General features: G+C 48.7%; 2 protein-coding genes across 2 annotated transcripts in view; one reads left to right on the top strand and one right to left on the bottom strand.

The window, feature by feature from the left end:
- The window catches only part of SNED1 (sushi, nidogen and EGF-like domains 1), a 93,565-nt gene extending 78,918 nt beyond the window's left edge, over positions 1 to 14,647 (top strand). Inside the window, exons 30-34 of the mRNA XM_011929640.1 lie at positions 4,883 to 4,999; positions 5,487 to 5,574; positions 8,425 to 8,508; positions 9,423 to 9,460; positions 13,220 to 14,647. Of these exons, the coding sequence (XP_011785030.1) occupies positions 4,883 to 4,999; positions 5,487 to 5,574; positions 8,425 to 8,508; positions 9,423 to 9,459 (326 nt within the window). The 3' untranslated portion in view covers position 9,460; positions 13,220 to 14,647. The remainder of the gene's footprint in view (positions 1 to 4,882; positions 5,000 to 5,486; positions 5,575 to 8,424; positions 8,509 to 9,422; positions 9,461 to 13,219) is intronic.
- Positions 8,184 to 23,976, bottom strand: MTERF4 (mitochondrial transcription termination factor 4). Its single transcript, XM_011929564.1, has 7 exons — positions 23,506 to 23,976; positions 20,681 to 21,179; positions 18,550 to 18,734; positions 16,010 to 17,782; positions 15,690 to 15,840; positions 11,036 to 11,100; positions 8,184 to 10,427 (listed from the first exon to the last, which is right to left on the bottom strand). The coding sequence occupies exons 1-4, from the start codon at positions 23,524 to 23,526 to the stop codon at positions 17,384 to 17,386; spliced, it is 1,104 nt and encodes a 367-aa protein (XP_011784954.1). The 5' UTR covers positions 23,527 to 23,976; the 3' UTR covers positions 8,184 to 10,427; positions 11,036 to 11,100; positions 15,690 to 15,840; positions 16,010 to 17,383.
- Between the last annotated feature and the right edge of the window lie 1,645 nt (positions 23,977 to 25,621).

Below are 25,621 nucleotides of genomic sequence, written 5' to 3'. Positions count from 1 at the left end.
GGCAGAGCGAGACTCCGTCTCAAAAAAAAAAAAAAAAAGTCAGATAATAATAAGCATTGGTGAGGACGTGGAGAGACTGTCTACACTGCTGGTGGGACTGTGACATGTGCAGCTGGTTTTGGGGAAGAAAAAAACAAACAGTCTGGCAATTCCTTAAAGGATTAAACCAATAGTTACCATATGTCCCAGTAATTCCACTCCTAGGTATATACCCAAGAGAAATGAAAACCGATGTCCACACGAGGTCTTGTACACAAATGTTCATAGCAGCATAGCACAAAAGCCAGAAAGTGGAAACCACCAAAGTGTCAATCAACTAATGAAAGGATAAATGGCCAGGCGTGGTGGCTCACGCCTGTATTCCCAGCACTTTGGGAGGCCGAGGTGGGCAGATCACCAGGTCAGGACTTCGAGACCAGTCTGGCCAACACAGTGAAACCTCATCTCTACTAAAAATACAAAAATTAGCTGGGCATGGTGGCGGACACCTGTAATCCCATCTACTCGGGAGGCTGAGGCAGGAGAATCGCTTGAACTGGGAGTCAGAGGTTGCACTGAGCCAAGATCATGCCACTGCACTCCAGCCTGGGAGACAGAACTAGACTCCATCTCAAGAAAAAAAAGGAAAGAAAGGATAAGCAAAACGTGGTATATCCACTCAGTGGAACATGATTCAACCATAAAACAAGGAAGGAAGTACTGCTGCATGCCACAACATGCATGAATCTTGAAAACATTATGCTAAGTGGAGGAAGCCAGACACAAAAAACTCTATGTGCTATGATTCCATTCATACGAAAGTCCAGAAGAGGGAGATCTCTAGTGACAGAAAGTACATTAGTGGTTGCTTAGATGGGAGGGTGGAGGGGATGGGGAAGGCAGTAACAGCCAAAGGGTACAAGGTTTCTTTCTGAGGTCATGAAAATGTTTTAAAATTGTGCTGATGGATAACTGTATCTAGGAATATGCTTAAAAACAATAAATTGTACACTTTGGGTGAATTTTGTGTTACATGAATTATATCTCAAAAAAGCTGGTTTAAAAAAGTTACGTGCAGGCCAGGCGCAGTGGCTCATGCCTGTAATCCCAGCACTTTGGGTGGCTAAGGCAGGTGGATCACTTGAGATCAGGAGTTCGAGACCAGCCTGGCCAACATAGGGAAACCCTGTCTCTACTAAAAATACAAAAATTAGCCAGGCGAGGTGGCGGGCAGCTGTAATCCCAGCTACTCAGGAGGCTGAGGCAGGAGAATTGCTTGAACCCAGGAGGCGCAGGCTGCAGTGAGCCGAGATCACACCACCGCACTCCAGCCTGGGCAACAGGGTAAGACTCTCAAAAAAAAAAAAAAGTAATGTGCAGAATAATGTTTTCAGTATGTTATCTTTTGTGTAGGAAAATGGAGAAGGAAAATACAAATTTTGTCCTCATTTTAATAAAGAAATGAAACTAATAAGATGGTTCACTAAAGGAGGAGGGAAAGAACCGCATAGTGGGACTGGAGATCGGCTAGGCTTCTCTGAATGAACCTTGTTTTGTAGTTTTGACTTTAGAACCAAAAAAAAGTTTTTAAAAACATTAAAAAGAAAAGGCAACACTAAAAATTGAAAACATACTGAAATAAGTAAACCTCGCTATCATGTTGATGGTATAACCACACAGGAAAAAAATATCGTTGCAAGCGATTTTAATAAGAGTAGTCTATTCACCCCTAGTGGAATATGGTCTAAAGATAAAAAGCATTGCCAAGAAATTTTAGGCTATACTCAGTGATCTTAATGTTAGTAGTAATACTTGTATCGTTATTTTGAAATGATTACATGTATATGGCAGGATAAAGAAAATAATCGTTAACGCTACCAAGATTTTCAGTGTAAAGAATTAAAAATACAAAATGAAAGAAGTTAAAAATCTTGTTTGTTTTGGCCGGGTACAGTGGCTCACGTCTGTAATCTGGCACTTTGGGAGGCCGAGACGGGCGGATGACTTGAGGTCAGGAGTTTGAGGCCAGCCTGGACAACACGGTGAAACCCCGTCTCTACTAAAAATACAAAAATTAGCCAGGCGTGGTGGCGGGTGCCTGTAATCCCAGCTACTTGGGAGGCTGAGGTGGGCGAATTGCTTGAACCCAGGAGGCGGAGGTTGCAGTGAGCCAACATCGTGCTACTGCACTCCAGCCTGGGCAACAGAGCAAGACTCTATCTCAAAATAAATAAATAAAATCTTGTTTGTCTTTTGACTCTGTTAATTTGACATGGAAATATTAGTATGAACTCATAACATGTTTATTTTTTAAAGAAATCTAATTTTCTAGTTCTGTTCATCAAAAGGCCTGAAGCTGTGACATCCCATAATAGGGAACAGTGTGAGTGCCCAGGCTGTGGACTCTAGATCTCATTCTCGCCAAGAAACCAGTGATCTCTGGAGAAATGGGTGATTCCAAGACTGCAGCAGGATGTGGACAGAATAAGCCCAGGACATGCTGTGTAAAACGCAAGCAAGCTTTCAAAACAGCAGACCGTGTCCTGAGGGCGGGGAGCCAACCTGAAGGGCTCCCGCTGTCCAAAGACAGGATAAATCGAGCATCAGGAAAATGACTGACAGCAATGCCCGGAAGCCCATGAAATATACCAGTATCTCTGTGTTCATCATGACGCTCAAAAAAAAAAAGCAACCCTAGTGGGCAACTCTCGAGCTTGGTGAGGACCGACTCAGTCTGCAGGCACACAAGTAAAGGAGTAGGATAGCGCCTGCACACTGCTGTGCCTGGGGTGGACCACAGTCCAGGCTGACCACGGGGTAGGTGAGGGAAAGCCTGTCTTCACAGACCACTCTCCAGCTGGTGAGGGCAGGAGCGACAGGGTCAGACGCAGGCCTGTGAGAGGACAGCCCTTGGATCAGGGATCTTGATGTCTTGCTCGAGCCATCAGGTGCAAGGCCGATGGGGACTTTATTCTGGGTTGGTCAAGCTGCCAACACTGGACCAGTGACCAGTCCTCATGTCACTCCAGCGGGACTTGGACACGTCACAGGCTGCCTGGGCTGGCTGGGGGTGCACATGCATCCCTGAGAAGCAGCCCTGCAGAGACCATCGGAACCTAAACCCTATCAAGCACCTCTCTCTAATTAGAGTTTACAGGAAACACGGGGGTGGGAACAAGTGAGCAGTAAGTCACATCCAGGCGGGGACTCTACAGGACAGATGACCTTGTCTTTTCTGTGAATAAAGCGGGAGGTTGAAGGAGACTTCAGGTGCATCACACAAGGCAATGTGCAGGCCCCAAGAGCCCTCATCAGGTTAGACCCAAAATCAGGACATTTTTAAGACGACCAGGAAAATTCGAACATGACCTGGGATTTCTTATGGTATTGAGGAATGACTGCTAATTTCTAATAATAATAATTTGTGGTTACGTAAAGTATTAGATCCTGCTGACATGTTCACAGGAGAAGTGATACCTGTGAGAAAGGGGACGACAGACAGATACAAATAGATGAAGCAGGACTGGCCAGTTTTGATCAGTGCTGAAGTTGAGGGCATGGTGCTCTTCATGCTTATATGTTGTGGGTTTGAACATTTTCATAATAAAGGGATTTTTTAAAGCCCCAAAACTCATTTTAACCATATCAAGAAAGGCAAAAAGATGGCCAGGCGTGATGGCTCACGCCAGTAATCCCAGCACTTTGGGAGGCCAGGGTGGGTGGATTACCTGAGGTCAGGAGTTTGAGACCAGCCTGGCCAGCATGCTGAAACCCCATCTCTACTAAAAATACAAAAATTAGCAAGGCGTGGTGGCGGGCACCTGTAACCCCAGCCACTCAGGAGTCTGAGGCAGGAGAATTACTCGAACCCGGGAGGCGGAGGTTGCAATGAGCAGAGATCGTGCCACTGCACTCCAGCGTGGGCGACAGAGCAAGACTCTCAAAAACAAAAACAAACAAAAAAAGCAAAAAGACAAGGAAAGTCCCAGAGGACGGGGGCAGAGAAAGAAAACCCAAAGTGAACCCAGCAAGGAAGGAGGAGCAGCCAGCGGGAGAAACCCAGGACTCGGAACCGGCGGGGGCAGCAAGGCCTGGGGCGGCCGCATGCGTGGGACATGCACACGGGGAGGCCTGTGAAGAGTAGAAGAGGAGCGTCGCATGGGGTGGGATGCTGGATTGGATGGGCGGGGGAGGCCGGGCCTCACTGTTCGACATGGTGGGGTGGGCACAATTCTTACTCTTTTGTGTTTTTCAATGTTAAGTTAAAAATTAGAACAGGAATCTTGACAAAGCTAAAAAATAATAATAAGGAGAAAAATAAGGACAGAGTGAACACTAAGGGTGAAAGGCCAGGCTGACCCCTTCCTGCGTCACTGCGGACTGCCCAGCTTTCGTGGCCAGTGTGGCGAGGCCGGACTGCCCAGCTCCTGTGGCCAGTGTGGCGAGGCCGCTGCTGGGGACGGGGGGCAGGTCTGCACAGAGGGTCCCATTAGAGTACCAGGAGGGGCCTCAGGATCCAAGCAGCAGAAACCCTGTTCAGCGGCAAAGCCAGCAAGGGTCGGGGTTGGGGAGGGGCCACAGGCCAGTGGAGGCTCAGCACTGAAGGCCCCGCTCCTCCCTCCCTGTCTTCCTCCTCCTCCTCGTTCATCTTCCTTCCTTCCAGTACTGAGGTCAGGGCCAGGCACGCTGCGGCCTGTCTCCTCACCTCTGCTCTCTCTCAACACCTGAGCTGGGACCGCGCTCTAGGGCCCAGAGGCGTTTGGGAGGCCACCCAGCACGCCACGGAGGAGTGCACGGCCACCCTGCATCAGGTCAGGTCATCGAGGAAGGGACAGCAACATGTCCATGAGGCAGGCCTGACCTGGGGTCCCAGTGACTAACCTCTCGTGACCTCTGTTTCCAGATGTCCCTGGGAACTGTTCAGAAAACCTCTGTCAGAACGGAGGCACCTGTGTGCCGGGCGCGGACGCCCACAGCTGTGACTGCGGGCCAGGGTTCAAAGGCAGACGCTGCGAGCTCGGTAAGTCAGGGCTTGGCCTCAGGGCGCCCCTTACAACACAGCCTGTGCCTCGGCCTAGGACTGCTGGGCTACAGCTGGGTTTGCCACGGGAGCCTCCAAACCATGAGGTGCCAGACAGGGAGCCTGGTGCACGGGGCTGACCCCTGAGCCCCCGGGGGCTGCGCTGCCGCCCCAAGCACCAGGATGGGAGGTGCTGCCCGTCACAGGGGTCAGAACAGCCACAGCATGCGAGGCTCAGCTGCGGAGGGCTCCCTGACCCAGCCAGAGCAGGTGTCCGGAGAAGGGACTCCCCACCTCCACAATACCGACCTGCCCCGGCCTTAGAGGAAGCCAGCTGCAGACCCCCGAGCCCTCTCCCCTGGCCTTAGAGGAAGCCTAAGGGGTTTCGCTACAGACCCCCGGGCCCTCTCTTCGGGCAGGGCCTCTCGGAGGGGCAAGAGGAGTGTGTCAGGAGCCCCTGGCGAGCCACTGCCCTTCTTTGTTGCAGCCTGTATAAAGGTGTCCCGTCCCTGCACAAGGCTGTTCTCCGAGACAAAGTCCTTTCCAGTCTGGGAGGGAGGCGTCTGTCACCATGTGTAAGTTGATTTCCATGCGTAAGTTGGTTTCTGTCCTCCGCCTTACCACATTTGTCGTGTGTTTGTTTTGTTTTGTTTTGTTTTTGTTTTGTTTTTGTTTGAGACGGAGTCTTGCTCTGTCGCCCAGGCTGGAGTGCAGTGGTGTGATCTCGGCTCACTGCAAGCTCTGCCTCCCGGGTTCATGCCATTCTCCTGGCTCAGCCTCCTGAGTAGCTGGTACTACAGGCGCCGCCACCACACCCAGCTAATTTTTTTATTTTTAGTAGAGACGGGGTTTCACCGTGTTAGCCAGGATGGTCTCGATCTCCTGACCTCATGATCCGCCCCCCTCGGCCTCCCAAAGTGCTGGGATTCCAGGCGTGAGCCACCGCGCCTGGCCTGTAGTGTGTTCTTGACTCCTCAAAGTGCTTTCTCAAAGCCACTCACCTAGCCCTGAGGAGGGACGACAGCTGCAGTCACAGAAGGGACTTGCTTTGACCACTGATTCCCTCCATGTCACACATTAGGCAGCTGAGGCAGAAAAAACAAATAACTGCCCCAAGTCCATGCAGCTCAGGAGCAGGGGCTGAGAAGAACCCAGGCCCCTGGCCCCCAGTGCCCCAGGCCTTCCTTCCCACACATCACCCACCCAGGCCTCCAGCCCCCAGGCCCCCAGGCCTTCCTTCCCACACATCAGCCCATTCCCCGCTGGATGGCAGGGCCAACTGAAGTGACCTTCCTCTCTTCTCTTCCTCAGAGCCCCCTGGAAAAACAAACAGCTCATGAGAATGCCAGCCCCAGTTCTGCCATTAACTCATGATGTGGCCTCAGGCCCCCCATCTCCGAGACAGGCTGTGGAGGGAGAGCTGCCCAGCCCGTCTCTTAGAACCTTTCTTGCTAACACTCTGAGTCTGTGGGTCACGCAATCAGTTTAGTCAACAGATAACTTACTGAACACCTGCTGTGAGCTGGGCACTGTTCTAGATACTCAGCACACATCAGGAACAGAGCAGACCAAAGCCCTGCCTTCAGGACCCGTTCATTGCAGATGAGGGGACAGACAATAGCAGTGAGTGTGTGGTGTGGCAGGTGGTGAGTGCAAAGGGAAAAAGGACGAGATGACAGGATGAGACTGGGAGAGCCTGCGGGGATGGGCAGGGGCTGGTGCAGCAAGAGGGTGCTCACCCTCCTGGAGACGAGAGGGAAGCCTCCTGGAGAGGGTGATGCGGAACAGACATGGAGGAGGGACATCTGAGGGAAGGACGTTCCAGACAGCCAGAGGACCAGTTACCAAGGCCCCGAGTCAGGAGTGTCCCTGGCATGTCGGGGGAGAAGTGGAGAGTGGGGAGAGGTGAGGGACAGGGAACCTCCAGGGCCATGGAGACCCACAGAAGGACCTGGTGTTTATCCGTCATGAGATGGGGAACTACCAAAGGGTTCTGAGCAGAGGAGTGACATGTTCGATTACACTACTCTGGATGTTCCGCAGAGAATGGGATGTAAACAGGCAAGGGTCATTGGGATGACCCATTGGGATGACCCAATGGGATGTAAACAGGCAAGGGTCATCCAAGCTTCATTGGCGCTTGGACGTGAAGCCAGGTGGAATATGCAGCAGGAACACATATGAGATGCTAATCTGTGTTGAGATTTGGGAAGCCGTATTGACAGTCCACTGCATTTGGATTCTGTGCAGTGGCCGTCCGAACCCACAGTATCTACCGTCTTCCCGCTGTGCTTAGTTACACCAGTGCCTGCTGGTGACCACCAAGTATCCAACAAGAAGACCCTTCCCTTCCTGAAAGCATTCTATCCTTTCACTTTCAACCTATCTGCATATTTCAAGTGACTTCCTTGCATTTAACATAGAGGTGGGTCTTGCTTGGTATCTAGTCTGACAGTCTGGTTTTTATTGGAGTATTTAGACAATTGACGTCACCTTCCACATCATGACCGGCGTGGTTGGATTTAAACTGCCATATTACTATTTGTTTTCTGTTTTTCCCATCTGCTTTCTGTTACTTTTTCCCTTTTTCCTGCCTAATTTTGGATTATTTTTTACTACATTTTGTCCAGTTCTCTGGTTGTTCACACTGGGAGGTTAATTCCAGATTCTGTTACTCTTTCATGTCCAGAAATGGAAGTCTTACCACAGGTTTTAGATCCTAAAGGTTCTATGAGACTTAGCATATGAGTTGGAGCTTTGCCTGCTGAACTCCTTGGATCTCCCTTTTAAACAGCTCTGACATTTGAGGACTTTAACAAAAGACAAAACAGCTTCCCATCCATTATTATCTACAAACTTGTAAGAGAGATGGTATGAGTAGGTCCCATTTTACCTGCAACTGAGACTTAACACTTCAAGGGACTTGCTTGAAGTAGCCTGATGAATAAATGGAAGAGGCAGGAGATGAAATCAGGTCTCCCGTTCTATAATGCCTGCATCGGAATCCTGAATCCCCAATCCCCAACACTTCTCAGACGTCTCTGTGAAATACCCAGAAAACTAGAAAAGTGAGGTCATACCTTCCCCAGGCCTCAGGCCAAGTGGCCTGCCTCTAGCACTGACATGTCTTTGAAATTTCACAGTTTATTTTTAGTACCATATACTTTGTCAGCGCTCATCAGAATGCACATTAAAATGGGTTTATTTTATGTATATTATTGTACCTCAATAAATTTGTTACAAATCACATGACATTTATGTTAAACATCTTAATACATCAATAGGAGGTAACGTTTCATTCAGAAAACAGCAGCTTTTCCCTCAGACACCTTCAGGGTTACCTGTGGGTTCACATAGCCTAGGTTAAGCAGTTGGCAACATTTTGCTTCACTGTCTGGTTTTACAAAGCTTTCTTGTGACAACAGGTATAAAAGAGTCTACAGAGTGCACCAAGACATCTGCTTCAAAGAGAGCTGTGAAAGCACAAGCCTCAAGAAGACCCCAAACAGGTGCCTCCGGGGAGCAGGCCCATGCCGTGTCCTGCATGGAGCCCACGGGGTGATGGGGCAAGGGCGGCAGTGCTATGGGATGCTGCAGGCCTGTGGGCGGAGCCAGGCGGTCTGCTCACCGGGATAGGCAGCCCCTGGCCAGCCATGTTCTGCTACGAAACTGTATGTCCACATATGTGTATGTGAGCGTCCACAGAGGGGCCCAGCCGGGCATGCTGGGTGCTGGGGGGAGGTCACACGGTGGGTGCTGGGAGTCACTCTGGTTATGCATATTCACACAAAACATGGTGCTACAATTGGGAAGCACAGGGTGTAACTGACAGCCCCGAGAATTTAATGGCCAACATAGTGTGTCGCTGCTTACTTTTTATTCACTCACACCCAGGTTCTTCCCCCAAAGGGTTCAAGGTAGTTACAAGAATTACTCCTGTTTGGGGTTTACTGAAAGAAGTACCTGAGAATATTATATGCTTTAGAAACCACAGAGTCGAAACCTGTCACCGTCCTCATAGACCAATGAGTAGCCACACGTATTTGTTTGGCATTACCAAGTGTCAGGGCGAGGCCGCAGCCTGCAGCTCACCAGCTGTGCTGCTCAGCCTGCGCCCGTCTCCCAGCTCTTCCCTGGGGTAGCTTTTGCTTGCTTTCTCCCACGTCCGTCCTTCTCTCTCTCTCTGACTCACATCCAGCCAGGTTTCTAGCTTTGTCACTCCCAAACTACTGCCTCAAGCCAGGCCGGTGCACACAAACTAAAATGCTAATCTCCACAGCGGTGTCTGGACTCATGGTATCCCCCACCCTGGAATGTATGTGAGCTAAAGACAGGATTTCAGCAGGCATCCTGGACTGAGGTAGCTGTAGGATTCAAAGTACAGTCTTTTTTTCATTAAACAACTTTTCTCTGATTATTTCAGGAAACAAAGTAAGAGTCAGACACTGGAGAAATCTTAAGGTACGTCCCTGCTGCTCCCGCACCACTACCACAGAGCTGCTGGGAAGTGGGGGGCGAGTGCCCAGCCCTGGGGCTCTCAGAGTGCCGCTGCCTGCTTACTAAGACTGCTAAAGGAAGCTCGGTCCTGTGCTGCTGTGTTACAGACTCCTGGGCAGGAAGGTTTCAGAATTTCCCAAGGGGAAAAAGACATGAACCTGCTCTAGCCACCGACAAATACATCTTCAGGTGGAAATGAGGCTCTCTGTGGATAGGGGCAAATCTCACTCTTTCTCAAGGGAAATGTGGCCAAGAAACCCCTCGATCAGCTGCAGTGGGAGGAAGAGGCAGGAGGGTGGGCACTTAGAGAGGCTGGAAGACCACCTGGCACCTGGGAGGAGGGGCCACAGGCAGTGGGAGGGCCTGGGCTGCTGAGAAATTCCGGGGGTTCCAGGACAGAGCTAAGACAGTGCCTCCCAGAGCTTGTGAATGGCATTCTGTCAGAACTAAAAATGGGGCAGGGGCCTTGATCACTTAATATTTAGAAAGTCTCAAAGACTGTCTGTCACTAGGAAACTCATCGCTGACACTAGACTCATAGGTGTTCATAAATCCTGAAATGAAAGAAACTTTCTCTCTTTTTTTGATTAAGCTAGCATTTCCCAAACTCTTTTGGCAACCAAACCCGCATCCTGCCCCTGCCTCCTGCTGCTGCATCTTCAGCAACACTGGTATCTTCACAATGGTTTGCAGAAGACTGGGATAGGCCATAGAAAAGCCTTCTACAACCTGTTATCAGTTTCACACTGACTACAGTTTCTTATCAACATGTCACTACGCATGAAAGATGAATTTCTGGTTGGCCTAGGACAGCTTTGCTACTCCCGCCCCTTAAATGAGCCTTCACAGTTCCTCTTCCTGGTGACAGATGAGAGTGAGGCACCCTTGGGCAACAAGCCACTTCAAAACAGGTCTATGTTTTGTTATATGCCTAAAAAAATAAGGAGCAATGTGATTCGGAAACCTTTAAAAACAAACAGAAGCAAAAGAGCTTTTCAGGTAAAGGCTCACACACCAAAGGAAGAGTGTCCACGCCACCTGGGGGGAAGGCCTGGGCCGGAGTCCACAGATGGCCGGAACTTGAGCTCTGAGTTGGCCATGACAGAGCGCGTGCATCTGCCTCTTCGGATGTGGAAAGTCTCTCCGTAAGAGAGCGGCTGGCAGCGTTCACTTCCTGTTGACTCAAAGGAATCACTTCCTGCTCCCACCTCACCCTCCAAAGACACACACACTAAACACACTCCAGGCTTGTAAGCAATTTACTACAGCCCAGCATCACCTAACAATGGAGATGCATTCTGAGAACTGCTTTGTGAGGCGATGTCATCTAGGTGACCGTCACAGCGCGTACTTAGAACAAACTTAGATGGCGCCGCGTCCGCGCACCTAGGCTCTGTGGCAGAGCCTGTGCTGCCGGGTTACACACCACAGCGTGTTACTGAGTACTGTAGGCAGCTGTAACACAGTCCAAGTGTGTGTGTATCTCAACACAGAAAACCTACGGTAAAAATATGGTATGAAAGATAAAAAATGGCTCACCTGTGCCGGGCACTTACCATCATTGGAATGTGCAGGACTGGCAGTTGCGCAATAACAAATTAGTTCTTCAATAAGAAATTAACCTTAGCGTACTGTAACTTTACTTTATACATTTTTAATTTTTACTTTTTAACTGTTTGTAATAACAGCCTAAAATACAGTCACACTGTACAGATGTTCAAAACTGTTTTCCATCCTTGTTCTAAGTGCTTTATTCTGTTCTTTTCTTTTTTGAGACGGAGTCTTGCTCTGTCGCCCAGGCTGGAGTGCAGTGGCCGGATCTCAGCTCACTGCAAGCTCCGCCACCCGGGTTCACGCCATTCTCCTGCCTCAGCCTCCGGAGTAGCTGGGACTACAGGCGCCGCCACCGCGCCCGGCTAGTTTTTTTGTATTTTTTTAGTACAGACGGAGTTTCACCGTGTTAGCCAGGATGGTCTCGATCTCCTGACCTCGTGATCTGCCCGTCTCGGCCTCCCAAAGTGCTGGGATTACAGGCTTGAGCCACCGTGCCCGGCCTATTCTGCTCTTAAAAATTTTAATTTTTTACTTTTTTAACTTTTGTTAAAAACTAAGACACAAACACACACATTGGCGTAGGCCTGCACAGGGTCAGGATCATCCATGTCACCTTCCTCCACTTCCACATCGTGTCCCAGTAACACACATGGAGCTGTCGCCTCCTGTGACAATGACGCCTTCTTCTGGATACCTCCTGAAGGACCTGCCTGAGGCCATTTTACAGTTAACTTTTTTTTTTTTGAGATGGAATCTCGCTCTGTCACCCAGGCTGGAGTACAGTGGTGCTATCTCGGCTCACTGCAAGCTGACCTCCCGGGTTCACGCCATTCTCTTGGCTCAGCCTCCTGAGTAGCTGGGACTACAGGCACCCACCACCACACCCAGCTGATTTTTTGTATTTAGTAGAGATGGGGGTTTCACCGTTTGTCAGCCAGGATGGTCTTGATCTCCTGACCTCGTGATCCGCCCGCCTCGACCTCCCAAAGTGCTGGGATTACAGGCGTGAGCCACCGCGCCTGGCCAACTTTTTTTTATAGGTAGAAGGAGTACGCTCTAAAATCATAATGAAGGGTATAGTAAATACGTAAACCAGTAACATCACAAATTATGATCAAGTATTATGTACGGTACATAATCGTATGTGCTAGACTTCTATACACAGGGCAGTGCAGTAGGTTTGTATACACCAGCATCACCACAAACACATAAAGAATTCTTCTAGCACTTTGGGAGGCCAAGGCCAGCGGATCACTTGAGGTCAGGAGTTTGAGACCAGCCTGGCCAACATGATGAAACCCCGTCTCTACTAAAAATACAAAAATTAGGCATGGTTGTGGGCACCTGTAATCCCAGCTACTCAAGAGGCTGAGGCAGGAAAATCACTTGAACCCAGAAGGCAGAGATTGCAGTGGGCTGAGATTGTGCCACTACACTACAGCCTGGGCAACTGAGCAAGACCCTGTGTCTCAAAAAAAAAAAAGAATTTTGTGCCATGGCTGTGACCCCAGCTCCACTGTAATCTCATGGGACCACTGTCCTGCGGTCCTTCACCACACGGTGCCTGACTGTACTAGGGTTAAGAATCCACAAACATAATTTGGGTTTGAGATATTTATATGGTGGTAAGTCACCTGAAATATTAATGTATCTTTTTAAAAGCTTGCCTAGCACATCCACTCCCATAAAAACAAATCAGAAACCCCCAACTAATGATCAAATACTGGCTTATAGAACACCTATTCTTGAAATAATGGAGAAAACACACAAAAAAGCAGGAAACAGACACACACGCACCCAGACACCTACCCAAGAACAACATAAGAATTCATTTCAACCCAGAGCAACCTGACGCAGCCGTGCCCTTGGAGAAAAGACCGAGTCATTACTGGAAGGAGGAGGGCAGGGCAGAGGAACAGCCTGTTGATTTCCCATTTAACAGTTGTAATGCTGAGCCCACCTGTTCCTAAAGATGGGGATGTAGTCAGTGGAGGCTGCCCCTCCCCGTGTGCACTGCCGTACGGTAGAATCCTGGTGCTCTAAGAACGCAGGGGCTTCTGGATGACAGAGGCCCTGAGGGCCACTGAGAGAAACAGGATGCAGCCCATTTGAAGAGGAGCGGGAATGCCTACCATTCTCCTCATGTTTCACTTTGTTTTTTCTTCAAAGGATTTAAGACGTTCTTGTTACACTCCACCAACCTCACGAGTTTCTAAAACCCAGGAAGATGAGGTCTAAAAACTGGATGAAAAAGGACACCCTGAGAGAAAAGGTCCTCGCTGGAGTCAGTCCCCTCTGGGACCTCTCCTCAGGCCTCGCCAGGCCTGTGCACACACCAGCCCGCCCTGAGAGTCCCCTCTGGGACCAGTCACCTATGAGTCCTGCGATGCATTAAGCAGCCTGTGCCCTCACCCAGGCTGCTGTTCCCGAAGGTGTGGTCTGTGCCTCTGCCGATAGGATGACAGCTGGCCATTCCCCGGGATCAGTGAGGCTGTCAGCCATGCTTCTGCAGTATTCGGAAACCTGTTCTTACACTCCAAAGCCAGAGAAAAAATTCTGCCTTCGAGGCCTAATAAATTGAGAAGGAACCGTGACGGACCACTTCCAAAACAGAGATGGGGGCAGGGGCCGAAGGGCAGAGACCAGGTGATGCTGGAAGGAAAGCCGGGCTGCAGACACAGCCGCCCCTGCTCTGGTCCTCCAGTGTATTTACGATGCTCGTGCAGGTCGACAAGCCATCCTACGGACTAGGACGATTCAGAAGAGGAAATGGTAACACTAAGGTGGAGTTCAGACTCTTTCAGACAACAGCGGGGCTGGCAGCCTTTCTCTGGAAAGGGTCAGACAGTAAATATTTTCAGCTCTGCAGACCAGAGGTCCCTGTGGCTACAGCGCAGACACAGCCACGGGCATGGAATTGAATGGCTGTGGCAATGTTCCAATAAAAACTTATTTACAACAACAGGTGGGGCCAAATTGGCCCATGGGCCATATTTGGTGAACCCTGTTCTATGAGATCACCTAGGCTTCAGCCTTAAACAGTGGAAGCCATCCCTGAATGACAAGTCACAAGGGCATCAAAGACCCCTGAATTTTCATGGAAAAAGCTATCCAGACCCCTACTTGGAAAGCTAAGGCACACTGCCACGAAGCAGCAAGGACGCCTTACAAGTCTCAGTGCAACAGAGACAGACACCCGGGCTGGGCTGGACAATGTTTAAGGTTCCTTTTAGTCCATGACTCGAGTAATACTGTTTTAGGCTATCAGGTAGTAAAGACGATCTTAGACATCCCCATCTTCAGAAGCAGAACAGTGAGGCACCTCACCACATCTGCTTCCCACCATGCTTCGCAGCAGCTGTCTTCCCCTGTGAATGTTTCAACCAGAGCAGCCAATCCCACCTCCTCTCACGTTGAGCCTCATGATGGCTGACCCAGCTGGAAAGCCAGCGCCCTGCCGCATCGCCCTGACTCTGCAGAGCCAGCATTCCAGCCACAAAGAGGGCCTCCTTCTTTTCATCTTTTATAAAAATGTTTTTTGAAGAGTTAGAGTATATTTTAGGCTTTTTATCCTTATTAAAATTTCATGTGCATGTGTCTGTGTATTCTGCAATTTGTCATTTTCAGAAAGAAGGAACAGGCAATTCGAGAAGTCTCACCTTCACTCCCGAACTGCTCCCCAGTCTCCAGACCTTCTTGAGAGCAGAAGGTGGAGCTCGGTGAAGGGTCTTCAGCTCAGTGAAGGGTCACTGGGTGAACTGAGAGAAAACCACGTTCACAAACACGTACTGCCGACTTCCTGCCGCCCTGGGACCCGTCATTGTCTGTCCACGTAAGCTACAGCATTACTAGCAGACGCTAAGATCGAGTGATAGCACTGGAAAAGTAGGTGAATCTACTAGGAAACTTTCTACTCCCTACTAGGACCTCAAGCCCCTCAGCCACACAGCAAGTGCCAGTATGCTCCCGTGTTAGCTTAGAAGCCTTTGTGTCAACGAGAACTGGCTCCTGAGTCCCAAGCTTGGGGCTGTGCTGTCACAGGACTCGTCTGCTGGGATGTTTTACACATTAAATATCTAGTAAAAAGACTTCCTGGTGCTCAGGAATTACAGTTCGTTCTTGAAACATTCCAAAGAGGCCACCACAGCGTTTCCCACGCGGCTTCTTTTAAAAACTCAAATGGCTTCCTTGACTCAAAGTCCACCCAAGGACATTAGTAATAACAGAATCAGAAAACTGTCAGGAGCATAAAGATTTATTTCTGTATCAAAATGAAAGAAGCAATCATGAGTTGCTGAATTACCCATTTGCTAATGAAACTGGGATGGACTGATCATCTAACCAAGTGCAGATAGAGGATTCTACTTAGTCCTCTGATTGGGCACAAGAACAGCAGCCTAGGTTCTAGGGAGAGTGGCCGTGACCGGGATGCCACATGGAAGAGAAAATGAAAACACTGGCACAGTGAAATGTCTCATTTCCAGACAGTTTTGCCTATGGCCAAGCAAGGCAATCAAGACAAACTCTCCCTTTTCCCCATTGCATGTGGGCTGCCAGGTACAAGTAAGGGAATCTTTGCTCTGCCCAGTCCTCCAGTGGAGAACCCCACAGGCAAGGCCCCCCTCAGGTGTCAGCTCACCTCCTGCACCTGCCCTTCGCAGGAACTCCTTCCACTGGCAAACGACGACTGCCACTGCCGTCTGACTCAGTGGCGATGTGGAGGGAGTCACCAAGCTGATTTTCTTTTGCAAAACAAGTCTTTTTCTTCGCAGTCACGCTCTAAGACAAGGCTGCTGGAGAAAACAAAAGCACCCAGACTTCAGTGTGCCGAATCCCCACAATCGCATGCAGCTCACACCTACCAGGGGTATTCCAGTGCACAGGGGAAAGGAACCCTGCTGAAAAACCAGCTCCTTATGTTTCTTTTAAATAAAATAATCCTATCCTAAGTCCATTTACCACCTGAAGTTGTCACGAGTGAACAGTCACATTACTTTATTGGACCAGGCCTTAGGTGAGTTTCTCAGGCTCAGCACTGACATTTTCGGCCGGATCATTCTCTCGCGGGGCCGTCCTGTGCACTGTAGGATGTTAGGATGTTTTATAACATCCCTGGCCTCTACCCACTAGAATCTACCAGATCCTAGAATCTAGTTGATCCTAGAATGCTACCAAGGAGACTTGAATTTTGGTCCCATCATCAAAAATGCTCTCTGCATCAATCCTATGCCAGTTTCCCCTAAGGAGGGGCTAACTGGAATGTTCTGGATGTACCAATCCTCCAGGACCCTCTTAGAGCTCATGGCATCAGACAGGCCTCTACCTCAGGGATCACCCCTGGCTTACATCAAATTTCTCTTCTCTGTTCTCAACACTTCAAATTGTTCTTCGGACTCACTGAGTTCCCTAAGGTGACACGTCCCACCCCACACCCAACTTGGGGGGTCATGGAGAGCTCCCTGTGACCCTGGCTTCAGCCCACCTGCTCCATGACCCTGTGCTCTTCTCTGGTTCTCGAAGCCGTCTGTAACCAGGGCAGGGGAGATAACTGTATGGAACCATTCCCTGGCCTCCACCCTCCCCAGCACTCTCCAGGCCAGCACAGTCTGGCACTACAGACTACAGGGCCGGAGACACCAGGCCTGGAAGTGACCACTGGCCAAGAGCTGACATAAAAGCCAACCTCCCCAAACAGGAAGGGCCTGTTCTTCACAAAGATAAAGAAAACTGCCACAATGTTTTGCTGGCCTTAGGAAGCCTGCAAAATTAACCAATACATCACGAATCAACTTCCTTTTATTCTGCTGTACACCAATGCCATTATGAAGCAATATACTTTTGGATTAAAAACAAGTATTTTTGTGGAAAACCTGCTACATGTTTTCACAAAATAAAGTGCTATGATGTACTAAAACCTCACACTGCCTTCTCGTAATTTTATTTTTATCACTAGAAGGAAATATAAAGTGATTCCTGAACCAGAAGAACGAACCCCATCTTCCAACTGTCACGGAATTATCACCAACATATTCAAAAGAGAAAAAAAGAAAGCCAAATGTTGATGTATTGAGTGCCCTTGATTTGAATAGCTCAAAGTAAGTATTTTATTCAGGATGGGACAGGGCCCTCCCCACAGACACCTGACAACAGATCAAACATGCATTTCCTGTTTGGTTTGATCTGTCTGCCTCTCAGGTGACTTATAATTTTTTTCATCAAGAGACCAGTTTTAGAATAAAAAATAACTTGAGAAGATTCAAGTAAAGGACCCAAAAGCTTTAAGAGAATGAAAAGCTTCCATGATACCTCTGGGCCCTTGCTCTAGGCTTTCCATCATAGCTGTTCCTCCTCCTCGTCGTCCTCATCCTCCTCATCATCCTCCGCCTCATCGTCCTCCTCATCATCTTCATCCTCATCTTCATCCAGACTTGCCCTTTCGTCATCAGATGTGCTGCTGTCAGACTCCTCCTCCCGAGCCAGGAGCTTCTTAAAAACCTCAAACTCCTCAACAGAAGAACAGGCTGTCCTGGCCAAAAACTCGGCTTCTGAAACTCTGAAAATGTCCTTGAGCAATGGGTTCGGGATCTGTGTCTGCCCCTTCTTATCAGGGGTTTGGTACCGTCCCAGTCGCTCCAGGTAGATGTGTCTCTGCTTAATCTTGGTCAGTGAATACTGCAAGTACTCACTCTTTACAATGTCTGGATGCTTAATTCCCATCCTGAAGTATGCATACTGGAAGACGCAAACACACTTAGGAGTCCCAGATACAGAGTCTTGAAACCCATCATTCTATAAACCATATAAACTTAAGTTGTACAAAAGGACTCAAAAATAATTGCCTAATTGGTGACAGCAGAATACCCACTCTAGGATACTGACATTTGTGTGACAGAGGGCAGTTTCAAAACACTTCCAAATTCATCCTGAGAAACATGGAGCAGGAAATAAAGGGGCAAGAGGGAGAAGGGGCAGGAGGGAGAAGGGGCAGGAGGAAGAGGTGGTATTTTTCTTTAAACGGGGAAGGAAAAGAATGAATATGGAAAGACTAGGCAAAACATTCAGAAAACATCTAGAAATTCCACGTAAGTTGTAATAATTGTTACTAAAAAGTTGGACAACTGTTAAAATTACATTTTCAAAATCAACATGCAAAATAAATTCAGAGGACAGGAAGGTTATTTTAAAATTAGCTATTTCAGAGTCCCCACTTAGACTCTCAGAATAGGACTGGATCATTCATTATTAATGGCAGAAAAGTTGAAGAATAGGTTTGATCTGTAATAAATTAAAGAACCAGAACCAAATTTTCTTTGGCTGATGTATGCAGAGAATCTAGTCTTTCACTTCCTCCACTCAAATATGAGGTGTCTGAGGCTTCTTATCCATATAACTGAGCCTTACTACATTTGAAAAACCTGACAAACTTGCTGTTACTACACTAATCACGCTTATCAGTCATCCTCACCTGAAACTACGCTAAAGCTATCAGTCATTCTCACCTGAAACTTGTATTCCAGCTGACCCAGGTCCTCTCGAAGAACAGAGGGGCAACTGTGCAAAATCTTGGTAACTTGCTGTACCGTGAAAAGGCACTTCTCCTTCAGAAGCCTGACAGTGTCATTAATGTCCTGCTGACGCATGGTGAAAATTTCAGGGCAACAGTAAAGCACCCTCTTTAATTTCCCTGCAGAACATTCAAAAAAGGCAAGCACATAATTTCAGGATACTCCAGAAACCCAAGGAGCGAGCTGCACCAAATTTAAGTCTACATTTAAAAACAAACAAGGATCCTCTCCTTCCACAGAGCAAGCGGCAATTTCAGATCTAACTTCCCAGAAGCACCATGGAAATGATACATCTCCCCACTGACTTTCTGACACTCCTCAGACCCACCAGCCTTGCCTCCCTATGTTCCTGCTTTATTCTGGCCTCCCCCCTGAAAGGTGCCAACTTTGTATTTGGGTCTCCTCTTGCCCTGCTCGCTTGGAAAATAATTTCCCAGGCATTTACTGGAAAGATCAGAGAGTGACATGGGAGAGCAGTTTCCTCCCCCCAGTACGGGTGACTATAATAAAATAGTCACCGAAGCATTCACAACTAACATTCTCAAGCTGAACTCAATGAAAAGGAGTTTCATCACCATCCTAACAGTAATAACAATAATAGTAATCATGAGGACACACAGCACCAATGCTGGCGTCCTGGTTACCAGCGTCACCATGTATCTTCTCCCAGCCAGGGCGCCTTGAGTGAAAGAGGCCCCATTAAAACTGCACTAACGGTGTAAACGGGGACTATTCCAGGCCTTCCTAGGGATAGCTGAGCAAAATTCAGTAATTGGAAACTTAAAGTCAACTACTTAAACTGTTAATTAAAATTTTCCTAACATTTGAGTTAGCGATTATCAAATGTGTGAGGAATTTCAGGAGTTTAGGTTTATCTTCATCTCTTAAGGCTGTACTGAGTTTGCTAATTAATAACCACTGCACATAATGTATTAAGTTTAGACTTTTAGATGACACTGTAAGAGAGAATCTGTTAAGAAAAATATACAAGGCTACCTTTTTCTTATCTTCTAGAGAAAGAGGCCTGTAGAGATGCTGTGAAATGGTGGGTCCTAAACCTTCCACCCTGCCTCAAAAAAAAAAAATCTTACCAGGAAGAGTCAATAATGCAAAGAAATAATAGTGTAACTCCTCTGGTCAAAGTGGGTAAGGGTCCTTGGAGACCCCCAACTCCTCCAGAAGGCCCTTAAAGAGATTGAAGGAGCTCTGAGCATCCTTGAGATGTGAATATTGTTGGAGGCAAGAGTGAAGGGTAAGAGGAAGGGAAGGCTACTACACCAGTTTCCCAGGAACGTGGCAAGCTCTCTCATGTTCCACAGTAAATCTAAACCCTCGGCTGGAATCTGTCTTTACAAGAGATGTTGGTTTGACATCACATCACAGAGACAGAGCACTAAGACCATTTCATGTTGATTTAAACATCAAATGTTGTATGTACATATATTTATCAACATCACATATCAGCATCAACCCACTGAACACATACCATGTGCCCACCACAGCAGTGGGTGCTGAAGACCCCACAGTGAACAAGGCAGACAAGAGTCTCTGCCCTGGCACTCAATTTTTCCTTCTAGTCTTAACTCCTCCTTCCCTCTCGAAATGTATTCTGCACAGAAGGCCACTCCTACTCCTCACCTCCAAGCCAAATTATACATTCCTCTCCAGGAACACTGACATATTCAGAAAGCTTCCCTAATCCATCTCACCTTAGGCTGTTCTTTCCCCAACTCTGGCTCCTCTCACATTATATAACATTTTTTTTTTTCTGAGACAGAGAGTCTTGCTGTCACCCAGGCTGCAGTGCAGTGGTGCCATCTCAGTTCACTGCAACCTCTACCTCCTGGATTCAAGCGATTCTCATGCCTCAGCCTCCCAAGTAGCTGGAATTACAGGCATGTGCCACCACGCCCAGTTAATTTTTAGTTGAGTCAGGGTTTCGCTATGTTGGCCAAGCTGATCTTGAACCCCTGACCTCAAGTGATCTGCCTGCCTCAGCCTCCCAAAGAGCTGGGATTACAGGCATGAGCCACCGCACCCAACCAAAATCTGCATCATCTTGTACCTTCTCCAAGCCCAAGCTTTCGCAGGTAACTGGAGCGCTTCCTCATTTGCCTAATAGGCAGTTTCAATAACTGGGGACTTTTCTTCAAAACCACATACACAGGCTCTGGATTCAGACCCAAGAGGATAAATTCTGAAATGATGTCCAGCAACTGTTGAGCACTGGCCCCTGGTTGTACACTGAGCAATTCATTAATATGGGCATTGCTGAAACCCATGTCCAGGAGGGAACTGATGACCCTCTCTAGCTCCGAGGACCCTTGTTCCACAGGAGTCCATTCCTTCTCAAGGAGGCACTGAACACGATCCTTCCTGCACTCTGGTTCCTGCACATAGTTATTGGATCTAACACAAGATAACTCCTCAATGACCCCTCCATTGGAGGCTGTAGTCAGTTTGCGCAACAAGGAAGCTGTCATCCTTCTCTGTTCTCCAAGATGAGGAGTCTGCCTAGCCATCCAGGCCCAGGTGAGGGGGATCAGGCGGTGCCAATCAAGGACCTATAAGACACGGGACCAAAAGACAATTAATTCCTCACTATTCCAGTATAATGGACACCACAAGACTTTTGAGCCAGAGTACTTACTGCCTTGGTTCCACACAAACATACAGTTTTTAAAGCAATCTGCAAAATCATATCTGAACTGAAGCCTACTGAGAAGGAAGCTCACATAGAGAGAACAGGGTACTTCAAGGTCACAGAGATGGGAGTCAAGCAGGTATAATATTGTTAGCTTTTGCGGCTTTAAGGATGGAAGCAGGGACATGGAGGAAAGGGAAGAACCAGGTCACCTGGTCATGTGTACCAGAAAAGACTGGACTCAGACTGCTTTCCAGATTCATGTTCTTAAATTAATTCCACGGGAACAATCTTGTGGGATACAGAGTTGGCCCTTGAACAAGGGTTTGAACTGCTCGGATCCACTTATATGTGGATTTTCTTCCACCTCTGCCACCCTTGAGACACCAAGGCCAACCTCTCCTCCACCTCCACTTCAGCCTAAAGACCTTATGAGGATCTACTTCCTCTTAATGAATAGTAAATACCTTTTCTCTTAGGATTTTTGTTTGTTTTTTGAGATAGGGTCTCACTCTGTTGCCTAGGCTGGAGTGTAGTGGTGCAATCATGGCTCACTGCAGCCTTGACCTCCCCAGGCTGAGGTGATCCTCCCACCTCAGCCTTCTGAGTAGCTGGGACTACAGGCGCACACTACACCCTGCTAATTTTTGTATTTTTTGTAGAGACGGGGTTTTGCCCTTATGATTTTCTTAATAACATTTTCTTTAGCTTATTTTAAGAATACAGAGTGCAATAGATATACAAGATATGTGTTAACGGACTGATTATGTTGTCGGTAAGACTTCCAGTCATGAGTAGGCTACTAGTAGTTGAGTTTTAGAGAAGTCAAACGTTATACACTGATTTTCAACTGGTGTCGGGGCGGTCGGGTGCCCCTAACTCCTGTGTTGTTCAAGGGTCACAGTAGTTAATCAACTTGCATACACAATCCCAGTTGACTCAAAAGTCTTCAGCTGTTCAGGATGGTGCTTAATAAACTACGCACAAATCATCCAGGCACTCTAAGCCAGCAGTCTTCAACCTTTCTGGCACCAGGGACTGCCTTCAGGGAAGACAGTTTTTCCACAGACTGCTGAGGGGTTTCAGGATGATTCAAGCACATTACAGTTGTTGTACACTTTATTTCTATTATTTTCACGTTGTAATGTAAAATGAAATAATTATACAACTCCCCATAGTGTAGAATCACTGGGAGCCCTGAACTTGTTTTCCTACAACCAGAAGGTCCCATCTGGGGGTGATGGGAAACAATGAGTGACAGATCATCGGGCATTAGATTCTCATAAGGAGCAGCAACCTAGATCCCTCAAAGGCGCAGTTCACAATAGGGTTCGCGCTCCAGTGACAGTCTAAGGCGGCTGGTCTGACGGGAGGCGGAGCTCAGGCTGCAATGCCAGCGAGGGGAGCGGCTGTAAATGCAGAGGAAGTTTGGCTGGCTCACTCGCCGCTCACCTCCTACTGTGCAGCCTGGCTCCTAATAGGCCGGGGACCGGTATGGAGGGTTGGGGAACCCCTGCTCTAAACCCTTCACATCGGTCCCAACCCCTTCTCCAGCGTCATCGACTGTCGCCCCGGGGCCAGCCTGCCAAGCCCAAGTCCTGGCTGCTCTCCAGCCTCTCCTGTCCAGATGCTCCCTCCGCCAGGAACACCGGGCAGTCGCTGGGCTCGAGCCTAAAGACCTTTATGCGGATTCCGCTTCCTCTTAATGAATAGTAAATACACGTTACCCTCCTTGTGAAGTTCAAACTCTTGTTCAAGAGTCAACTCAGGCCGGGCGCGGCGGCTCACGCCTGCAATCCCAGCACTTTGGGAGTTCGAGGCGGGTGGATCACCTGAGGCCAGGCGTTAGAGACCAGCCTGGCCAACACGGTGAAACGCCGTCTCTACTAAAAATACAAAAATTAGCCGGGCGTGGTGGTGGGCGCCTGTAATCCCAGCTACTCGGCTGAAGCAGAATTGCTTGAACCCAGGAAGCGGAGGCCGCAGTGAGCCGAGATCGCGCCACTGCACTCAAGCCTGGCGACAGAGTGAGACTCTGTCTCAGAAAAAAAAAAAAAAGTCAACTCTATACCCCACAAAAATTGAGCAGAGCCACGGGTCCAGGATGCCAAAACCAGGTAATCTTGCATGGACCTCCAGAAGGGCTCCACGACCTGGCCGTGAAACACCCGGGGGCCGCGGTTCCTCTGCGTCGCTGCCCGCCCGTCTGCCACCTGGAGAAGCCCCCGCGCCCAGTATGACCTCACCTGACGGCCGAACGCAGCCATGGCGCGGAGGAGATGGCGACAGCTACCGCGCCGGAAGCAGCCGTCCTCCCCGGTCCTTCACTTCCGGCCCCCGGTCCGTCACCACCGCAGTTCCCAGCACCAGCGCGGTGCTGGTGGATCATGATTCCGGCCCGTACCTGTGCTGAGCCCTCACGACCCCGCGGGGCTCAGGTGTCCCGGGGCCGCCCCTCCGCAAAGCCGGGAGGCCGGAGTCGCCCCCGTCACCGCCCCGCCGTCTCTGCCGCGGCCTCAGTCCTCCGGGGCGTCGGCGTCCGGTCGTTCCCGTTGCACTGCCCGTGTCCCGCTTCGCAGAGCTCTGGGCTGGGTGAACGAATGGGTCGTCCTGGCCCATACTCGTGTTTCAGATGACCCGAGAATTCCTCTCAAGAGGACAGGTAGATACAGGTAGAGCTTCAGGAACTTCACCCGAGAGCGCAGAAAGCCTCCCCGAGGCAGGAAAAATGGATTCCGTTCCAGATAGAGATATTTAAGGTTTCGTTGTGTAAAAATCTGTATTCAGCGTGAACAGCGGGGCCACCTACGCACAAAAAGAAGTCTTTACCGCTTTTATTTCTTTTTTACTCTCAGCCAGTGGAAGATGAGAATTTGCCGTTTTTAAAAGACCCAAGTGAAATGACAGGAATTATGGCACATTTCCCTTTATAAGCAAGAGCCTTCCCAACTTAGAGGTCTGGTTCCCTGTTAGGGTGAAATACAGTAAAGTTACAGCCCAATGTGTATTCATTCTTAAGTTTCCTCTCTCGACATGTTTGAGGATAAGAGCGTAGGCATCTTTCAAAAGGTGATACTTGTGAAGAATAAAAAGGTGTGCTTTCTCAGCTGCCTAAATCCTGCCACCAAAGCCTTAATTTATAAGCATTTCTTGTTTTATCCACTTCATTCTGGACTGACATAAAGGATTTGATTCTTGCATGGGTACACATTTACATATCTGCTCTGCGCCAGGCACGGGGTTGGGTGCTAAACTGTTTCTGTAAAACTATCTTTTGACAAAAGGATTATATCAAAGAAAAGGAAGGTTCCAATCTGTGTAGAACTAAAGAATTGGTTTCTTTGGCAGGGTGCAGTGGCCCACGCCTGTAATCCCAGCACTCTGAGAGGCTGAGGTAGGAGGATCGCCTGGGCTCAGGAGTTCAAGACCAACCTGAGCAACATAGGAAAACCCTGTCTCTACAAAAAACAAAAACTAGCCGGGAGCGGTGGCCTGCACCTGTAGTCCCAGCTACTCAGGAGCCTGAGGTGGGAGGATCACTTGAGTCCACGAGGTTGAGGCTGCAGTGAGCTGTGATTGCACCACTGCACTCCAGCCTGTGTAACAGAGCAAGACCTTGTCTCGGAAAAAGAAAAAAAATTGGTTGCTTTTGTTTTTTTTTTTTTTTTTTTTTTTTTTTTTTTGAGAGGGAGTCTCGCTCTGTCGCCCGCGCTGGAGTGCAGTGGCCGGATCTCAGCTCACTGCAAGCTCCGCCTCCCGGGTTTATGCCATTCTCCTGCCTCAGCCTCCCGAGTAGCTGGGACTACAGGCGCCCGCCGCTTCACCCGGCTAGTTTTTATTTTTTTATTTTTTAGTAGAGACGGGGTTTCACCGTGTTAGCCAGGATGGTCTCGATCTCCTGACCTCGTGATCCGCCCGTCTCGGCCTCCCAAAGTGCTGGGATTACAGGCTTGAGCCACCGCGCCCGGCCTGGCCTGCTTTTGTTATTACACTGTAATTTTCTTCTCAAAATACTTAGCTGTCAACATCTCACAATAAATTGTGTTACTGCTACACCAAAAGCCTAAGAAAATCCCATGAGCCACGCCAACTCCCTGGAAAGAATCAAAGAACCTGTAACAGGTTATCTAGCTCTAGAAATAAAATGACAGCTGGGACACAGGGATTACTATGAAAAATTGACGTGAGGCCAGGTGCGGTGGCTCACGCCTGTAATCCCAGCACTGGGAGGCCAAGGTGGGCAGATCACCCAAGGTCAGGGGTTTTAAGACCAGCTTGATCAACATGGTGAAACCCCGTCTCTACTAAAAATACAAAAATTAGCCAGGCATGGTGGCAGGCACCTGTAGTCCCAGCTCACTC

Source organism: Colobus angolensis, unplaced genomic scaffold (genome assembly GCF_000951035.1).
Source record: "Colobus angolensis palliatus isolate OR3802 unplaced genomic scaffold, Cang.pa_1.0 Scaffold82, whole genome shotgun sequence".
Lineage (NCBI taxonomy): Eukaryota > Metazoa > Chordata > Mammalia > Primates > Cercopithecidae > Colobus > Colobus angolensis.
This window is presented reverse-complemented; position numbering and strand designations above follow the sequence as displayed.